This window comes from Diachasmimorpha longicaudata, chromosome 1 (genome assembly GCF_034640455.1).
Source record: "Diachasmimorpha longicaudata isolate KC_UGA_2023 chromosome 1, iyDiaLong2, whole genome shotgun sequence".
NCBI classification, from domain to species: Eukaryota; Metazoa; Arthropoda; class Insecta; order Hymenoptera; family Braconidae; genus Diachasmimorpha; species Diachasmimorpha longicaudata.
This window is the reverse complement of record NC_087225.1, coordinates 7634877-7647929: the sequence shown is the minus strand read 5'-3', so window position 1 is coordinate 7647929 and position 13053 is coordinate 7634877. Positions and strand designations below refer to the sequence as shown.

The window sequence follows — 13053 nt, the reverse complement described above, 5'->3', positions numbered from 1 at the left end:
TGCTGGTAACAGTGGAAACCCCGCAGTCCACAGTTTTTTGCGACATATATACTCGTGTAAAATCACTCGTGTACATTTTATTGCCATATAAAATGCCTGCAGGTAATGCCTTACCTGCAGGCATTTTATATGGCAATAAAATGTAGGTAATGCCTTACCTACAGGCAGGTAGGATCTATATATGGCAATAAAATGTTGTTCATACAACCTGCCTGTAGGTAAGGCATTACCTACAGGCACGTTTACCATCGCACTTCATGCGCCACTGGTATGAAATTTTCCATTGGAGGCCGGTCCATGATGCCAGCAATCTCCCCTATAATATCTGTTTTTGATGTTTGTAAATCACACATGGTCGGAGGCCGGATAACCTCACTTCCATGCTCATCAAGTCTATTCTAAATAAACTGAGAATTTCATGCCGAAAGATGAGTGTTTTTACGCAGAGTTTTGATCCTATTACCGGATGTGCAATATGGGAGGAAAAGGACCCAGATTACGATTATCATCAAGAAGTTGCAAGATCAGCGTTTGCTGATATGCTCCATGATCATGAGAGAGTGAGTGTTTTAATTTATTTTTAGTTCTGTTAAAGATGCAGCAGCTCAGGACTATCTACAGGATCAATTAAATGAATTTTCCATGCTCTAAATATGTATTCGTATTTAGTAACGACCTATAAAAACTTGAGTTGAGAATGAAAATGTAGAAGGTTCTTATCCTGAGTTGACCACATTAGTTCACTAAGCAATATTTTCCCTTTAATGGCTCTCAGAATCAGAAGTACTACGACGCCCTGAAAATCGCGATAGAAACGAAGCATAAACAAGGTCAACAGGCCCATGTCCTGGATATAGGAACAGGCACAGGCCTCCTCTCCATGATGGCAGCACGATGTGGAGCAGACTCGATAACCGCTTGCGAGGCGTTCAAACCCATGGCAAAATGTGCTCTCGAAATAATAAAGCACAACGGTTTCGACGCCCAGATCACCCTCATTAAAAAGCGATCCACCGAGATGACAGTGGGGGAGACAGGGGACATGAAGCATCGAGCCAATATCCTGGTGACCGAGGTCTTCGATACAGAACTCATCGGAGAAGGTGCTAAATTAGATGATTCCATGACAAGTCGATAGACCCATAGACTTTCATGGATCTCATTCTATTAAAATATTTTCTCCAGGAAATTTTCCACATGACCTTCATTACATGATGAGCCATTTGTTACATGATGAGCCATTTGTTACATGATGAGAGAGAAAAATTCTATTCACGTCAATTCGTGTTCAGGATAAAGTAAATTATCAAATCCTTCGGTTGAGCTTTGCAATAATTAACAATCTAGTATTCTGATACGTGAAATAATGGCAATTAAACGAATTTATACACGTAATTTCCAGTAGATAATAAATTAAACAGACGAAGAAAATCACTTTAAAAAATGAACTTTACAAAAGAACTACAATTTTTTACCCTGAGGAGAATTTTGTGTGTATGATTATTAATTACAATTTGTAAACCTTTGGTCCTTCTACATCGAGCAGGTGCTCTACAGACCTTCGCCCACGCCCAGAAGTATCTCCTGGAGGAAGACAGCATCGTAGTCCCCACAAGGGGAACCATCTACGTACAGGTAGTCCAGAGTGAGATGGTGAATTCCTGGCACAGAATATCCCCAATAAGACATCCAAAGACCTTGGAAACCCTCGTAAACCCCCCTAAACCCATTCAGAATTGTCCAGGATCCCTCGCAGTTCACGATCTCCAACTCTCCCAGGTGCCACGGGACTCGTTCACATCATTATCCCCCGTTTTGCCCCTCTTCCATTTCGACTGGACCGGAAAGACCCCTCTGATTTTTACCGAAACATCTTCAGTGGTTTTCAAAGGGATATCTCGAGGAAAAGCCTGTGGAGTCTTCATGTGGTGGGATATTGTCATGGACATCAATGAAGAGATCATTTTGAGCTGTGCACCTGTCTGGGAGCATCCAGATGCGATGATCAGCGGATCTGATAGCTCTTCGGTGAGTTGGCATTCGTGATCATTCAAATGATGCACGACTTTTAATCACGAAGTTGTAGGACTAATTTCTATTACTCAGATGTATCTATTTCTATATTCAGATGTCCCGAGCTGCTGACGGTATCCCCTGGAGGGACCACTGGATGCAGGCAGTCTATTACCTCCCCGAGGAAGTGGAAATTGCTGAGAACGAGGAGTACAAGCTGACGGGATGTCACGACGAGTACTCCTTCTGGTTCAGATTGAGTCGAGGAGATGTTGAAGTACCAAAACCCCCCGCCTGCGAGTGCTTAGTACACATTGCATACCCTAGATCAAGACTAAGACAATTGAACGACAAATTGAGGAATGAAAAGTACCTGAGGGTCTTGGAGAAGTGCATAACACCTGACACAACATGTTTGTGCTTTTCTGATGGCTCTCTGCTAGGTCTAGCTGCTGCCAACCTGGGAGCCAAGGAGGTCATCATCCTGGAGCCCAATCACCTGTCGAGAAGAGCCTTAGAGAGTTTCGTCAAGGAGAATGATCTTGAGAGAAAGGTCAGAATCCTTAAGGGAGTCGAGGAGATACCGGAGGGAGTAAAGGGTTTAGTCTTTGGAGAACCTTATTATGTAAATTCTATTTTCCCTTGGGATAATCTAAGGTTTTGGTATCTGGCGTCTCACTTTGCGCCTGGGATGAAAGTTCTTCCTTGTATCGCCAGGGTCCGGGGGGTTGCAATGGAGTTCAAGGATTTACATAAGATTAGGGCTCCGCTTGGAGTCTGCGAGGGATTCGATCTTGGAATTTTTGATGAATTAGTAATGGTAAGTAGATTTATTTTCAGTTCGACGATATTAATTTTTACTAATGTTCAATAAATTTGGATATATTGATAAGCACTGTTATAAATTATTGGTCATTTATGATAGTTTATAGTAGTCAATCCACTTATGATAAATATCATCAACTTTAAGGTAAAGAGTTGGGGTATTTTTCATGAAGGATTCATCTGCGTTAAAATTAATAAAAATATCAAATTCATTGTTATAGGCATCCAGTGAAATTAGTGATAATCCTGTTGAAGTTCATCCACTCTGGGAATACCCTGGGAGAGCACTGACCTGTCCATTTGATCTGGCGTCATTCGATTTTAATGATAAATTTGATGAAAATCAGGAGCAGAGTTTTAGTGGAAAAATTCCTATAACAGAGTACGCCTTCCTTTCTCTTTCATCATCTATTCTTCCTGACTAATCAATCTAATATGAAAAAAAATTTCAGGTGTGGGTCGTGCAATGGTATAGCTCTGTGGGTGGACTGGCATCTGGACTCTGAAACGATCATTTCTACGGGTCCAGTGACAGAAATCATTCCTAGCGAGAGGATATCCTGGGACATGGACACACGACAGGGAGTCTTTCTCCTTCGAAAAATTCAAGACGTGACGGCCCATCATGTCCTCAACTGGTCCCTCAAGTATCAACTCAAAAGGGAGAGAAATTTTCTGCTTAATTTTAATGTGGAACTCCAGTAATTCCATTAGGTTACAAATTCAATTCGTTATTATGTTGGAATGAATTTCGCTGTCTTTTATAACCAGATAAAAAATGTTGGAACGACAATCTACATGAAGTATGTGAAGGTCAGATTATTAAAATATTGTTTTTACGAAGGTAATTGTGGATTCATTCGTAATTGTTTGGCTAGTCGTTTTCCTATTAATTTAGGATAAGTCTTTTGTTTTATGAGATACTCTTTGCTCTGGTGGGTGACGGCACCGTTGTCCAATTGAAATCTGAAATTATAATTAATACTTGGAACAGAAGGCTTTGATTATTTCGTAAACTATTTAATAAAAATTGAATCTTATAATCGCGAAATATCAATTTTTCTTGATAAATTATAGGATCCAAATCAATACTAACTTGCAAAGATATCGTAGAGGTCCACACATGGCATCTTTCAGCCATTCCTTTCTCTCTAGAATCGTGAGCGAGAGAGCTCCACTCTCCAGTGTTGATAGACATCCCTCAGTAGGTTGAGTCCTTATCACGTACTCGCTGGCGGGAACTCCCACCAGTTTACAAGCTTTCAAGCCATGTAACGCAGGACTGCAATGATACATTGCCTGGAATAATCCAAAATTGTTTCCTCAAACCAATGAAGCCTAATTTTGACAATAACTGTTTCTTAGTCATTAAGATAACGATTCTCTAATCTTCATTAAATTACAAGATATAAATGAGAAACTACAAAGTGGACTATTATCACTAGACTTAACCAATTTATCTCCCCTAGAAATCGAAATTGCAAATGTTATGTAAAATTATCCTTGAAAAATGATAAAAAACAAACTTTTGCCTGCGGCCAGGTACCATCCAGCAAGACCAGGTTATAAGGCTCCTGTCCATCAATTCCAACCTTCGGTAACTCGACTATATCAACAGCATCAGCCGTTGGATAGAGTAAAATAGTGTTCTTGTCATTGAAAATTTCCATCAGCCCCTCGTGTCTCGTTCCTGGGAATTTTTTCCCCCTGAATGTGAGACATTTGCCTGGCTCCAGGCACAGCGAGAGCATTGGGGCGGTGCGGAGGCACCGTTTGACCTCTGCAGGATGCTGAAGGATGATTATCCTTGATTCTGCATGAAGGCGAGGGTTTGGAAGGCCTGGACACCAGCAGACTCCTACTGGCCTCCTAAATCAAAATTCATAACAAATAATATTTCATTAGTTATGAAGCACTAATGCGAAATCCCTTGTGCTCGTCAAAGTAAAAATGTGATAAGTTAAAATTAATACTAATTCGCCACTAATTCGATGGTGTGAAATAAAAATCTGGTTTGAACATTGAAAAAGAGAAAAACGTTTGCAATTCCTCATTTGACTGCTCCATTTGTTGTCGATTAGTGAGTTAACCTCAATTATTGATGATGTATTTTCGTCACCTGCATTGGGAACATCTGTCTCTCATTTCTGGAGGATCAGCTGGAATGCCTGAGAGCTCCTCCCACACACAGGAATCTTCCATCTTTTTAATAAGTCAATAATTACTGATAGTTAACTAAACATTCAAGAACGGCTAACCCCTGTCACTTGTATATGAACTGGACACTCCAGAATTTGGAGGGCGATAAAGTAGGAGTCCATCGGTTCATCTGTTGGGGAGAATTTCTACTTGATCAACATTTTAAATTTAATATGAAGAATATCATCAGTATATTCAATCAAAAGTGCTATATAATTTATTATGTATTGATGTACAAGAATTTACCTCACAAATCATTATCGCACTTATCGCGTAATGTATTGTTCGTTTATGTATTGATTTCTGGTGAAGCATGCGAAAGGTACGATAAATAAATATTATTATTTGTGTCGTCATGCATTCAAGTGCTTTTGAAAATTATCTTGGAGCACCTACGTTTTAATTTTGGAAGGACACTTGTATATCTTATGTAAGAAGGACTGAAGCACGATCATTCCAATTGATTGATCGATCAAATTAAATTCATCAATGATGACGTGATATCTGATTTGACGCCGGGGATTTCTGTAATTAATAGATATTCGCAGTTTGGTCTATCGTGTTAGATAAGTTCCCGGAAAAGGATTATTACGTAGTATTTATAAAGCGATATATTTCGCAGTGGAAACTAGATAATTTTGGGGTTCAAATATTAACTGAAAACACAACCAAAAATATTGAATCTTGTTACATTTGATATAGTATATAGGGAAGGAATTTAATTATAATAAATTGAACATTCTGAACGTATTTTTATTGAAATATAAGGGCTTAATTGAGAATGAGCTATGAGCTATGGCAGAAAATAAATAAACATTGATTTTTCACATTCCGTCTTTTACAGACTTCTCTATAAAGACTGCTCGAGTCACAAATTTTCAAATTTTTTCTCATTGATTCTAATGAGAATGAGAAAGAAAAATTGAGGGAATGATTGAAGAAGTTATATCAAAGAATTCATGTAGCGAACGTCTGAATGAAAAATGTTTGTCTAGACAGATTTAATGATAACTGTAATTCCTCAAATATGAATAGAATTTTCCCTAGAATTTGAAGCGAAAGAATTTTCGAATTTTCCATTGAATCGGCAAAGTCACTTCGTCCTTTTCATCTCTTATTTTTCTACTTTCGAATAAAAATTTCTGAGATAGAATTTGGTCGGCAAAATTTGCAACAGCCATAATGCTCGTGTGTTTTTGGGGCTCCGTTTGGACTAAAAATATTTGTAGTATCCAATTACCGGTGGACTTAATCGTTCACATCTCCATCGATACCGATCGCTTTGCGGGAAAGATTTGACCGGCAATATGGACATCATCTACCTTGGAAATTCCAACAAGGGGAATCGGATGGAGATAAATGATAAGGGGTTGTGATAAATAGGTTTGGCCATCGGTATCGGCGTCACAGATAGCACTGAATTGTTCTAGTTCCCCGGAACAATTCATCCAGACAGTCAAGTGAGAATCATTAGATGACAATGCAGTGGATAATACCGATCGTTTTCTCCGTAGTGTTTGGTTTTCTGGTGATTAACATCGAAGGTAAATATTAAAAGCAGTAAAATGGGGGTATTTAGAGACGTGATGTTACTGTTGTGAGTATTCAGATAAGAACTTCAGAATGAAATAAAAAAACGATATATTTTTTACGTTTTATCAACTTTTTTCTACTCTGGTTAGAACATTACAATGATCTTCTCTGCATTTTTTTTTCTTCAATTGTTCTGAACTTTTCATCTTTAAATTTAAATGGAATGAGAAAATGTTCTTATTTGACTTTTTCCTCTTTTTTAACATTAAATGCAAAAATTATTCGTCTTCTCACGTTTTTCCTTTCGAATTAAAGAAAAAAATTATCTATTCTCGCAAATTTTCTATCAGATTCTACTAAACTTTTGAGTTTGTACGGAAAATTATCAATAAATTATTCTATTTGTTCTTCCAAGGAAGTGAGAATAAACTAATTCCGGACACAGCTCTATCCACCGGCGATGGAAGGATTGTCAACGGAACCAAAGCCAAAGAAACCCAATTTCCCCACATGGTAAAGCGAATTTTCCTTAAATTTTAAATAATGATACATTAATGTATGAAACCCGGGCTTTTGCGAATTATTGTAGGTATCGTTGCGAAGACGATGGAGCGGTTCCCATTTCTGTGGAGGCAGCATAATCGGGAAAAAGTGGATTCTCACTGCGGGTCACTGTATGTTCCGAGCTAATCAGCTTTTGGGGCCTTCATCGTTCTACGTTGTTGTTGGGGGAGTGAATCTGGATGAGACTGAAGTTGCCCCTAGGCAAGTGAGATATATCGACCAAGTATTCGTTCATCCAAAGTTTGACAACATCTACCTGGTGAATGACGCCGCACTATTATTGGTAATCATGATTTATCATTCCCGAGTCATCTAAATTTCCATTACGTCAACCGCAGATTTTTTAAAATTGTTTTTTCATCTCGTCACAGTTGAATGCACCGCTGGTATTGGTGACTGAATTCGTTCAAGCAATTCCATTGGCGGATGTTACACCGGCACCCGGAATAAATTGTATTGTTTCTGGGTGGGGTTACTTGGGAGAAGTGAGTAATATCAAATTAAATTTTTTTGTTTTGTTGGCTCGATACATTTGCTATTACATTCTCCATTTGTCCAGGATAAGCAGGATGTTAGCAAGGATCTGATGTACGTCGATGTGCCACTTCTGTCGCGACCAATTTGCAAATCGCTGCTGAAGACAATAACAAAAATGACAGACGGACAAATTTGCGCGGGATACATCGATGGACTCAGAGACGCCTGTCAGGTGAGACAATTTAATAATGACAACTTTTGCGAATATTTGACGTATAATTCCAGCGAAAATTTTGATTATGTAATTAATACATTTCGATTTATTGACAGGGAGATTCTGGTGGCCCTCTGGTATGCAATGGAACGCTCACTGGTATTGTGTCTGGGGGTCGAGGCTGTGCTCGTCCCAGTCTTCCAGGATTCTATACAAACGTAGCTTATTACAGAGACTGGATCGATGAGGTTCAATCATCCGGAAAGTCTTGTTGCATGTGTCCTTGCGAGAAATCAACGTACAGATCCACCGCAGCTGCGGCCTCTGTGTCATTAATGTCAATAATCGTGACCCTTCTGTCTGTCTATTAAAGAGCCGTTTGATTGTGTGATAAAAATTAAAAAGTATTTTTTCTTCCTTCGCCTTCATTACATGGTACCGTTCAAAAACCTCGAGCTTAAACATCTGGAAGAACTCAAACCCGAGCGAGTGTTTCAAAATTTTATAATTCTTTTTCACCTGTAAAAATGAGGAGAGGGTCATACAATCGGAGTCAAAGGTCTGAGTAAATTAGCTGATTTATTTCATGTAAATCATGAAACTTTGCTACCACCAATAATTAGGAGAAATCCATTGATTGATGCCAATCATTTGTCTTGTTGAAAATAAACAAAATCCAGGACGTGTGCACAGCCCCAATCCTGAAAACCTAAATGATCTCTCAATTTATCTCTCAACTTGAATGAAACCGTATCACCATTAAGGATATTCCCCTGACAAATTACCCCAACGCATTATCCTCCCATCGGCCTCAATCAAGCCCACATCCCAGCAGCGTAACCAGACCCTCCAAACCCTGTAACCCCTTCACCCCAACATATTGCCATTATATCGACTTAAGCCCAGAAATCATCCTACCAGTCCAGTCCAGTTTACCGGAATCATTTCTATCCGAGTGAAGAGTTGAAGCAGGGCAAATTCCCACTTGTACAAAGCTCGATAGCTTTTCAGCCCTTCTCACTCGTGCCTCGACTTTCCCTTTTGGTCGACCCCTGTGTGCACGTGAAATTCCAGATTAGATTCAACTGGACCTTTCCGATGCCACTGTGTCCACTTCATAATGATTCTAGAGGGGTTGGATGGACGCTGGAGAATGGGGGGAGGGGAAATTTGGGCGAGTCTTCGAGCTTCTCTGGCAATGCTCCAGTGACTCGAAAGCCTCTCCAATGTCTGGTGGTATTCTAGCCCGAAAGTTATTCGATAGTTGTAGGCGTGACCTATGACCTTGGTCTGGCTTCCCCGAACATTGAAACTACTCCCTTGATAATTGGATGCTTCGGGTTATGACTAATTACTTTTATTTCAGAGAGAAATAGTGAGCAGATGGACTTTGGCAGAAAAAGGATCCGATTTCTGTTGGATTTTGTGGCTGAATGAAGTTGTTTCTTGATTGTCTAGAACAAAACGGAAAATTTATGTTAATAATATTTTATTGACGTTCCCAAGTCAATGGAAAATTATTTTTTCACGGAAATCCTAGCGCTTAAGTTTCGTGAGTCTGTCGGATTGAAAAAAAAATCGTTCATGAAGTGAGAAAGATATCAAGTTGGGAAAAATTTGGGAAATTCATGTTGAAAAATTTTGGTGGAAGATGTCTGAAGGTTGTTGAATAGTATAGACACTTATTAATCATTAATTGCTCCCGTTCGTTACAATATTTAATTTCTGGTGTAATCGCGATTGAATTATAATCTTCAATTCCAACCAGACGATCTCCATATCCAAATAGTAGTTTCAAATCCCCGCAGTCGTGATATCGTATTTCCGGAGAACTCATTCGGGATGTGTAATGTAGTGATACTGCTTAATATTCATTGAAGTAACTGCATTCTATCTCAGTGTAGCCACAGAAGGGCATTACCCAGCTATCGTTTTCCTGGAATTGTTCTGAAATTGTACATGAGCCTGAATTTTCCATCCTTCGGTTTGGTAGTATTGCATTACATTAAATGCCGAGTCTAATAATGTCTTTTCCATTCCCGCATTCTCCAGCAATGGAGAATGAATATCATTCCAGGCAGTTCCATTTGCGGAAAATTCTTTCCATTGAATAGTCGTTAGACCATAACTCTTCCATTTTTATCCTTTCTATTTATTTTTATTTTCAAACCTCAGGAGAAACAGCTTAATCGCTTTGAATAATGGAATGTAAAATTATTCATAACCCGAAACTCAGAGTTTTCGTCCTGGCAAATGCAACTTTTTAAGTTGGATTAGTTTCTCAGTTTTTTTTTCTTTACTCCAGTTGTTCCCCTTCTTTCTGGTCGTGGAGGAGGCCCACGAATACAGGAGTGCTGTCACGTACTTAATTTCCTAGCCAGTCTCTAGACCCAGCTGTCTGGTAACGCCTGGAAAAAGCACACCGCAAGCTCCTCTGAGCGTTCTCTAGTTTAAGAAAATTGTCGTCTATATTCCAACGGCTCTCCTTGGGACACTCAACTTCTCTTTCACTTCTTTCTTACGCAAGCGTTTGGAGAATTATTAAACATAACTGTGAAATATTGGGGCAAAAGTTGCGTGAAAGAGTGGAAGTTGCATCGTACGTGCATGGAGTCTTCGAGAATTTGAACCTCAGTAGAACGCTCAGTTGGTTTATTTATTTAAATTTTTCAGGAAAGTAAAGAATTTAGGATGAAATGAGTATCTATTTCAGAAGAGAACTCGTGGAATTCCGATTTTATGTTCATTTTAAAGATTTCTTAAGGTGGAAATTAATAGTATAAACATAATTTGAATTGTCAACATAAATAACTGAAATAAATGCCAAATAGAAGTCTTATGAGTCCTTGGTTTTTGATAAAAATTCGAAACTATTCAATTATGGACAGGGATTGTTAAATAATATCAAAATGATTCGCGAGTATGAACTTTAATATTTATTTATCACATGCAAAAGGTATATTTTTCTCCCAAGATGTCTTTAGATGAACTGACTCTTAGTGACCAAAGTTTTTACTCTCTGGGCCCATTTGCCAAAGGCCCAGAAAAGCTATTAAATAATGAAATAGACTGAAAACAGCTAATGACATTATTTTTCGCTAAAATAACAATTATTACAGAAATTCCGCCATTTCCTGTAATTTTGAAGATATTCAGTAGCAAACAAGGTTGACGATGAGTCAACTCACCTCGTTCCAACTCTTCACCAGATAATTGTCTTCATAACTCCCCATCAGCGGGTTCACAAGTGCTAGTATACCCGATACAACCGACATCGACCAACGACGCTGTCCGCTGCTCAACCCCTTTCCCTGTGACGTAGACGGACTGCGTTCCAGGGTAGATAATGCGTCGTATGTATGCGCTACGGTATGCGACGGACAATTCGTTCCCTGGAAATGTTATCAAAGTGCCGTACCCTCCCCTCTGCAATGGAGTTCGCCAGAGGGTTGAGAGGATACATCTTCGTGTAAGCGGTTTCCAGAGTTCAGTGTGGAATTTCTCTGGCCCCTACCAATATTTTGGGTAGTGAGTGTTTCAAATTCTGAATAGTTGGAGGTACATTTCTTGGATTGAAGGCAAATAAAAGGGGGAAATAGGGCGACTAGAGTGGACATCTGCATGGAAATGATCCGAGAAACGATATCAAAATTTCTGAGATTGATAGAATATTTAATCTTCCTTCGACAATATCTCAATATCTCTGAAATGAAAAGGAATCATTTTTATTTGTTACAAAAAAGAGATTATTTCCTTTAATTTCTGAAATTTTTGATAGCTACAAAGTCATATCGAATATCGTCATATTTCTTTATTGATAAATGAGTTGATTTCTTGCAGAATCAGATAATTCTCAATATAAAGTCAGGATGCTAAGGTTTATCATGTAAATGTCAAAGACTCAGTTTTGTTCATAAAATTAAAAAAAATATATTACGAAGTCGGAATTAAATTAATAATATTGTGAACGAATTTGAAACTCCAGACTCATACTTTTAGCATTACGTCTCAAGTGTCCCCTTCATTCGAATTCTCTCAAGAGTCCATCATTTCGAAATAACTCGACTGAGGGTCTAGATAGATTGATTTGAGGGATGCTCAGAACTTTACAATAAGATAGAAAAAGAGCCACCTCCCTCGATACCCCTCACTTCAGATCTTCAAAGGACACCATCCAACGACATTACCAACTTCCAACTTGTAAATTATTAATGACAATGTGGAATATGTAAACGTTAACTTTTGGAAACGTGGGTTGAATGAAGGTAAAGGTAGCTTTGAATCATTCAAGGGGGTGAGGGGTGAGGAATTTTCAATTGGACGGATGACACAAGGGGTGATGTTCTGGCCACTATACATAGGGTTAATAATTCATATTACTTTGGGGGTGAATATATTCTTAACACTAAATGGAGACATTCGGTGATAAAAATTTTCATTCTAGTTTATTGTTATTGTCCTATATGTTCCTTGCCTTTTCTCACTTTTACGACTTTAAATGGTGACGTAGATTTTGTATTAATTTTTTCCTTTACTTGAATTTTTAAAGGCGAACTTCCGAGCAATTTCTCTCATTTCAAATAAAAAAGAATCGAATGGCAATGGCATTGTCACTCGGTTCCATGCACATGTCAAGTTCGTTCGAAAGGGGAGGAGATAGGGTGATCTGTCCCTTTTCTATGGGGCAAATTTTCCCCTATTAGTCGGCCAAATGTGATACGCTCGATCGACAACACTCACCCGGTTTCCTTTTTCAGAAGATCAAAGCAAATTCTACTGCACCAGAGCCTCAGGGTTTCCTCCCTTTTCACTTCAATGTCCAACATTTGATCTTCCTCCCTCATTTCTTTCTGGAGACTCTCGTTTCTGCTTTCACGATCGGCCGGGACTCATTGGTACATGTAAATGTCCAATACGTGATCCACTTCAATGAACTAAATTTTCCGTAACCTGAATCATTTTTTTTCAAAAAACAATTCAACTAAATAAACTGTCATTTTACTCAACATCAATGTACCAAAGCATTACTGAAGTGAATAGTTTGCCAAGTTATTTTTCTTCTTATTTCTTTTACACATGTTCACAGGCCTTTTATTTCCCACTTCATGCAACATCTCGTCAAAAAATTTCTATCGAATAGCCTCTTCGCGTGCGTTACGTACCGTGAATCGAAAATAAATCCAGTCCCCGGGGGATAAAATACGAGAGAGGAGAGTAAGAATAATGTT

At 38.7% G+C, this 13053-nt stretch overlaps 3 protein-coding genes across 3 annotated transcripts; 2 read left to right on the top strand and 1 right to left on the bottom strand.

Moving 5' to 3' along the window:
- Positions 1-319: 319 nt before the first annotated feature.
- On the top strand, positions 320-3681 carry LOC135170202 (protein arginine N-methyltransferase 7). The gene is made up of 6 exons (XM_064135829.1): positions 320-560; positions 776-1103; positions 1547-2028; positions 2129-2833; positions 3060-3220; positions 3291-3681. The coding sequence occupies exons 1-6, from the start codon at positions 381-383 to the stop codon at positions 3541-3543; spliced, it is 2109 nt and encodes a 702-aa protein (XP_063991899.1). The 5' UTR covers positions 320-380; the 3' UTR covers positions 3544-3681.
- Positions 3501-5149, bottom strand: LOC135170253 (tRNA-uridine aminocarboxypropyltransferase 2). Its single transcript, XM_064135952.1, has 4 exons — positions 4958-5149; positions 4365-4707; positions 3935-4137; positions 3501-3804 (listed from the first exon to the last, which is right to left on the bottom strand). Exons 1-4 carry the CDS (start codon positions 5038-5040, stop codon positions 3675-3677), a joined length of 759 nt encoding a protein of 252 aa, XP_063992022.1. The 5' UTR covers positions 5041-5149; the 3' UTR covers positions 3501-3674.
- A 1275-nt stretch (positions 5150-6424) lies between these two features.
- Positions 6425-8229, top strand: LOC135170130 (putative trypsin-6). The gene is made up of 6 exons (XM_064135713.1): positions 6425-6581; positions 6986-7083; positions 7160-7417; positions 7506-7619; positions 7694-7843; positions 7942-8229. Exons 1-6 carry the CDS (start codon positions 6512-6514, stop codon positions 8194-8196), a joined length of 945 nt encoding a protein of 314 aa, XP_063991783.1. The 5' UTR covers positions 6425-6511; the 3' UTR covers positions 8197-8229.
- Positions 8230-13053: the final 4824 nt, after the last annotated feature.